The sequence below is a fragment of the Tachyglossus aculeatus genome, chromosome 14 (genome assembly GCF_015852505.1).
Source record: "Tachyglossus aculeatus isolate mTacAcu1 chromosome 14, mTacAcu1.pri, whole genome shotgun sequence".
Taxonomy (NCBI): domain Eukaryota; kingdom Metazoa; phylum Chordata; class Mammalia; order Monotremata; family Tachyglossidae; genus Tachyglossus; species Tachyglossus aculeatus.
The window spans coordinates 18,238,071-18,245,059 of NC_052079.1; the positions used below are offsets into that span (position 1 = coordinate 18,238,071).

Below are 6,989 nucleotides of genomic sequence, written 5' to 3' on the forward strand. Positions count from 1 at the left end.
GTTCAGCTGCCCTTAAGGCACCTGAGTTACAGTATCGGATCATTTTGGCCATTTTAAATTGCTGTCCGCAGGAAGATTCAAGTCGTTTTTGGTGACAGTTCTGTATTAGGCAAATGATACAGGTCATAAATAGGAATTCTATACACACACACTACTAGAAACTAATTTTTTATTCCCTGAGAGTCTATATTATAAATATTTTTCTTTCTCCACAAAATATATTTCATATAAATAATTATCTAAAATATAAGTTAAATATGAATAAATATGTCTAAATTAAAATAGTCAAGAACAATAGGAAGGAGGGCGAAACCCCTAATATTTGGATATCCTTTGGCGACTTCTCCTTTTCTTCCTCTGACCAGAATTGCCTGTCATGTTGTAGAGGTTTTGAACGACCCAGAAGAGTTCGTGAACCGCTTTGCGTTGAATTTTAGCGTCTGTTACCTGTTGCCGAAAAAAGAAATGTCATCATCAGGCAAAAGTGTCCTTTAAGTCTATTTATCTGCAGCCCAAAGTGGGTGAGGACTAAAAATCTCTTAGAAAGAATTTCAGCTCAATGGGGACTCCATTGGGATTTGGCCAAAGTGGAATTTGTGTGGATCCCAGAAGATTTGCCTGTCCCCAAAGTCCTAAAATTATTTTGTAAATCCCTTTTAATAATAATAATCATCATCATCACCATCATCATCATCATGATGGTGGTATTTGTTAACCTCTTACTATGTGCCAAGCACTGTATCATAATGGAAAAAAGTTGGCCCTCGAAATCTGAGGCCCTGGGCTCTAGTCCTGGCTCTGCCACCTATCTGCTCTGTGACATTGAACAAGTCACTTAATCTTCCCATGCCCCAGTTTCCCCATTTGTAAAATGAGGAAAATAATGCCTACCCTCTCCCTCCACTTCCCTGCATCACAGAGGTGTCTCGAGGGGTAAATCGAGATAAATAATATAAGGTGTTTGGCAATAAAAGCATTAAATAGACCTGAGGTAGCATTCTTTTATTTTAGATTTTTTTTTTAGGAAGCAGCATAGCCAAGTGGAAAGAGCATGGACCTGGGGTTCTAATTCTGAATCCACCACTCACCTGCTGTGTGACCTTGGACTGGTCACTTAACTCCTCTGTGCTTCAGTTTCCTCATCTGATGAGGATGGAAATGGGAATTCAATACCTGTTCTCCTTTCTACGTAGACTGTGAGCCCTATGTGTGATGGGGACTGTATCCAGCCTGATTATCTTGTATCTACCCCAGTACTTAATAGAGTGCTTGGCACATAGTAAGCACTTAATGAATACCACAAACATTTTGATAATTATTATGGGGCATGTTTACTTATTAATTATCCGGAGAGGCAGAACCTAATCATTTAGACCTCAGAACTTTCACCCTTAGACTTTAGAATGGATATGAGGGTTCTCAAGCCTTTCACCCCTCAATGTGAATTTTTCTGAGATTTTTATGCCAGTGAAATCCATTGGAATTTTAGAGAATTTTGCTGAGGAATCCAAGGAGCCTATAGAGAAACATTGATTTCCCTTTTAGCCTAAAATCCCATCCAGTGGGAATCACCAATGAGAAGCCTCATGGCCTAGTGGATAGAGCACATGCCTGGGAGTCAGAAGGACCTGGGTTCTAATACCGGTTCCATCACTTTTCTGCTGTGTGACCTTGGAGAAGTCACTTCACTTCTCTAGGCCTCAGTTATCTCATCTGTATTATGGAGATTAATACCACATGCCCCATATATTTCCAAACTGATTATTATTATTATTACTGGCTCTTGATAACGAGGCCTGGCACATAGTAAGCGTTTAACAAATATAATAAAAAACCCTCAAAAGCCAAGATTTAAGTCACCCAAAGTTTGAATTCCATTTTCATTGTATCATTATTGTACTTGCATTTGTTAAGCGCCGGCACTGTTCTAAGCATTGAGGTAGATATAGTAATAATAATAATAATATTGAGGGCATTTATTAAGTGCTTAGTGTGTGCAAGGCACCCTTCTAAGCGCTGAGGAGGTTACAAGGTGATCAGGTTGTCCCACGGGGGGCTCACAGTCTTCATCCCCATTTTACAGATGAGGGAACTGAGGCCCAGAGTAGGGAAGTGACTTGCCCAAAGTCACACAGCTGACAATATCAGATAATCAAGTTGGATACAGTCCCTGTCTAAGTAGGTGGCAGAACAGGTATTGAATCTCCAGTCTACAGATGAGGAAATGATAAGCCCCTAAATTCTTGGATTCCTAAAATTGAGGATTCTAGCCTCGAATGAAGTAAAGGAGCCAAGAGAGTTTGCTAAGCAACATTACACTGAGCGGTCAGAGACATTTCCTTCTGAAGGACTCACCTCTCTATTTGGCTTTGCCAATGAGCAGTTTCGCTGAACCATGACTCTAATCAAGTCCCTGTTTTGTTTTGTTTTTTAATGGTCTTTGTTAATAATAATGATGGCATTTATTAAGCGCTTACTATGTGCAAAGCACTGTTCTAAGTGCTGGGGAGGTCACAAGGTGATCAAATTGTCCCACGGGGGGCTCACAGTCTTAATCCCCATTTTACAGATGAGGTAACTGAGGCACAGAGAAGTTAAGTGACTTGCCCAAAGTCACACAGCTGACAATTGGTGGAGCAGGATTTGAACCCAGGACCTCTAACTCCAAAGCCCGGGCTCTTTCCACTGAGCCATGCTGCTTCTCTATGTGCCGGGCACTGTACTAAGAGCTGGAGTAGATATGAGTTAAACAGTTTTGGACTCACTCCATCTCCACAGGGCTTACGGTCTTAATCACTAATTTGTCTTAATTATTAATTTGTCTTAATCTCTAATTTACAGATGAAGAATCTGCGGCCCAGAAAAGTTGCCCAAGATCACAAAGCTGATGAGTGGAAGAGCTGGGATTAGAACCCAGGTCCTTTTGACTCCCAGGACCGTGCTCTATCTATTAGGCCACACTGACGGTCTCTGTTGTCCTGCTCCTCTCTCTACCCCCCAGTTCTCTTTTCATCCCAAAAGGTGGAATTTCAAATCGATAATGATAATAATAATAATAATAATAATTGTGCGCCAAGCGCTATTCTAAGCACTGGGCGAGGTACCTGTTCATCAGGTTGGACCCAAATCCCACATGGGGCTCAAAGTCAGAGTAGGAGGGAGAACAGGTATTGAATCCCCGTTTTAAAGATGAGGGAACTGAGGCACAGAGAAGTGAAGCGACTTGCCCTGGATCACGTGGAGGGCAGGTAGCAGGGCTAAGGTTAGAACTTGGGTCCTCTGACTCCGAGGCTGTGCTCTTTCCACTAGGCCACACTGCTTCTAATTCCCAAAGCAACAACATTTCTGCCTCCAAGATTCTCACCTTGAGGCCAACATAAAGAAAAAGTCCCCGGCCCTCATTCATTTAATTAATCGATTAATCAGTTAAGGAGGCCAAGGCTTCTTGAATGAAACTTTCTTCATTCCTCAAATAGAATCGTAACCAGTGTTGTCAAACTCAGTTCAGCTGTAGATGTAAATGGTCTCAACCTTCACCGCTCCAAGAATTACCTGAATTTCTAAGGACAAGTTTCTCCCAAAGCGAAATTGAGTTTCCACCATTTATCAAAATCCTAACATCCTACACACCGAACACTGCCATCATACTAATTGATGTTGGATCTCCCTATTCTGTCACTTTGCTGTTGTTTGATTTCTTCCTTTCTCCATTCTGAATGGGAAAACCCTTGCCCCAATTCTCTCCAAAAAATTTGAGGGGAAGTAGGGGGGGATGTCAGTGTTCTCACCGGAGTCTTGATCAGTTTCTGCAGGTCGCCTAATTTCTTGAACCCATGAGTCTGATTCCACTGCACCATACTCTCCCTGATTTTCCCCATGCTCTCTTTGACCACGTGGTTATCCTCGAGGGTGGAAAATATGTCCAAATACATCGAGATTATTTGGCTCAAAATGACTTTCTTTTCATCCTGGAAAAAAGACAACCAAGAGCAGGCTAGTAAAAGTCCCAGGCAGGAGGTAGTCTGAACAAAAATAGCCCGAATGGGAAAAAGAAAAAAATAATAATCTGTGCTCACCTGTTGAGCATCTCTTAGCACCCTTACAAAAAGAGGCCCATCTTCAGCGACATCAGGTTGACTTGCATTCTGTTAAAAATGAGAGAAAAGAAACAGTTTGCAGATAGGCTACAGTGTCATCGACAAAGGAGACCACACAACTCGTTTCCCATGTCCCAGGGACCTCACCTATAGGATTAACTTACAGTGCTCTGCACATAGTAAATGCTCAATAAATATCATTGATTGATTGATTGATTCACAATTGTTCCAATTATCTCCAGGGAACAATGTTTGGGTCACTGAAAAGACCCACATGATAGAATGTTATCAGGCCAAAATGGTGTGACATTTATCAAAAATTCTCTTTCCCAGCTCCTCCTCCTCCCTGGCAAATTGCACTTATCATGAAGGATTAAATAAATCGTCTACAGCATCTTCATTACACATCCTAGTATTCAATTTTGAAATGTTAAAAGACCACCCTTTTTGTAAATAATAATAATAATAATTAATAATTATGGTAGTTGTTAAGTGCTTACTGCGTGCCAAGGTCTGTAGATACAAGTTAATCAAGTTGGACACTGTCCCTGTCCCACATTGGGTTCACCCTTTTAATCGCCATTCTTTACAGGTGAGGTACCTGAACCCCAGAGAAGTTAAGTGACTAGCCCAAGGTCACACAGCAGACAAGTGGTGGAGTCAAGATTAGAATCCATGACCTTCTGATTCTCAGGCCCACGCTCTATCCACTAAGCCAGGCAGCTATAAAGGATATTAAGAACCATAAAATGAAGTTTTCGAATTAGCTACCTGAAAATGATAATGGCAGTCTTTTGAGAGACCAGCAAAGGGACAGAATAAGGAGCACCCCAAGAGCACACCAGGCAGTTTGGAGAGTCACCTGCTCTGTGTATTTAAATTATTTCAGTATAAGATAACTTTCAAAGTTATTTTACTGAACAGAAGTCTGATTAGAAGCAGCTTAGCCTAGGGGAAAGAGATTGGGCATCGGTGTCAGGGGGCCTGGGCTCTAATCCTGGCTCCTCAACTTGCCTGCTGTGTGATCTTGGGCAAGTCGCTTAACTTCCCTGGGCCTTAGTTTCCTCGTCCATAAAATGGGGATTCGTATCTGTTCTCCCTCCTACTTAGAATGTGAGCCCTTGTATATTCATTCAATCGTATTTACTGAGTGCTTACTGTGTGCAGAGCACTGTACTAAGCGCTTGGGAAGTATAAGTTGGCAACATATAGAGACGGTCCCTACCCAACAGCGGGGTCACAGTTTAGAAGGTAGGACAGGGACCATGTCTGATCTGTTTATATTCTATCTACCAATTCTTATTACAGTGCTTGGCACATAGTAAGCGCATAATAAATACCACACTTATCCTACTCCATCTTGTGATTTTGCAGTATACTGATTAGTAATATATTTGACAATCCTCAGTTGTATGAGCTTTTCACCAAATCCTAAAATTCTACCGTATAACCCCCCCGCCCCAGCATTATTATTGTACAGAGGTAAAAAGCTGAAATATTTCTCAGAGATGAAAACTGAGAGAGAGCAGAGTCCAGTGACCTGTCCAACAGTGCTTGGCACATAGCGCTTAACAAATGCCATCATTATTATTATTATTATTATTATTAAAGCAAAATAGTAACACCAGAAATCAGAGTTGCCCGGTCAGCTGTTAAACCAGCCCAAGGTGTCAGGCAAAAATGCCAAAAAATGGTTCAGGGAGTCTTTGAGCCGCTTGCCTTGAAAAACTTTCCAAAGCAAAGGACCTCAAATGACAACAGCTGAATTCGTTCCATTCGATTTCCTCCTTCTCCCTTTCTTAACCCTTAACGGGTTTCTAGACCTCATAATTAGTCAAGAGCTCCGAAAACGATGACACGCAAGTCGCTTCTCACTATGGTTTGTTCAATGACGTGTAATTTCCTAGTGAATGTATGTGCTACTAAATCAGCCGCAATATCACAATTGCCTCAATCTGGCCACCCAACTCCTTATTCCGGGGGGCCGAGGCACTTAGTACAGTGCCCCGCAGACAGACAGTGCTCGATAAATGCCATCGATAGATTTAAGGCTCTAAGGGTCCTCAGCTGAGTCGATAAGGCAGGCTAAACCTGTCCCATCTAGCTCAGTGAATGACCGTAAACTACGACATCTCTGTCGGATGTCCCGATCGGGTCAGGTAAGCCTATTTCAAGGAAATCGTCTTCCACGGCAGGAGCTGGAATGTGAAATTCAAAGTTCATACTTACATAGTACTCCTTCAAGTTGTCTATTTCACTGAGCAGCAGAGAGAAGCTAAAGCCATGGGCAAATCCAGAAAGACAGAGGACGATGCCAAACTGAAGGACGCAGAAGGCAGCTGGAGAGTTCATTGTTTCCCGGCGAGTTCAACAGAGGTAGGAAACAGCGCGTCCAGGTCTGAGCGCAAACCTCGATCTTAGTGAAAGCTGCTTGCTGTGAGGCTGAGGCTGATCAGCTCAATGCACTTTCATCTGCTGCGCGGCTGAATTTATACCTGCCTGATGAATATTTTAAGGCATCATCAGGATTACGTAGTTTTCACAAGTTTTAGAAAATGAGATGGTGCTAGATAGTAGGACTTGCTGCTTGTTGGTTTGTATTAATAGGTTTGGTTTGTGGGGTTTCGGTGTTGTCGTTCAGAGTTTCCTTTAGATGACAAAGGGGGCTTTGGGTGGCTAACTCATCCTGCCCAACCCTGCTTTCTTTAGGGTTTTCAAGGAACTTTGGAAATCTCCTTCCTCCTGCAGATCCAATGCGTCCATCCGGTCTTCGGTCTGAGGGAGAGATCCGCTCTCCTCGTGGTTCCCCTAAAAGCGATCCTTTGCTTGTGGTCGGGGAGAAGCAGAAGAGGAAATTCTGGTCTTCGGCGGGTGACAGAATCTGGCAGAGCT

The 6,989-nt window shown here is 42.5% G+C and overlaps 1 protein-coding gene across 1 annotated transcript; it reads right to left on the reverse strand.

Annotated features, from left to right (window-relative positions):
* Positions 1–315: 315 nt before the first annotated feature.
* IFNG (interferon gamma) lies at positions 316–6,449 on the reverse strand. The gene is made up of 4 exons (XM_038756144.1): positions 6,327–6,449; positions 4,077–4,145; positions 3,789–3,968; positions 316–447 (listed from the first exon to the last, which is right to left on the reverse strand). The coding sequence occupies exons 1-4, from the start codon at positions 6,447–6,449 to the stop codon at positions 316–318; spliced, it is 504 nt and encodes a 167-aa protein (XP_038612072.1).
* Between the last annotated feature and the right edge of the window lie 540 nt (positions 6,450–6,989).

Bases quoted from the DNA above. Each gene is read 5' to 3' on its own strand.
- IFNG (XM_038756144.1), bottom strand. From the start codon at position 6,449: ATGAACTCTCCAGCTGCCTTCTGCGTCCTTCAGTTTGGCATCGTCCTC. The intron at 4,146-6,326 runs GTAAGTATGAAC...CATTTTTAACAG, and splicing joins ACAACTTGAAGGAGTACTAT to AATGCAAGTCAACCTGATGT. The intron at 448-3,788 runs GTGAGAACACTG...TTTCGGCAACAG, and splicing joins AGAAACTGATCAAGACTCCG to GTAACAGACGCTAAAATTCA.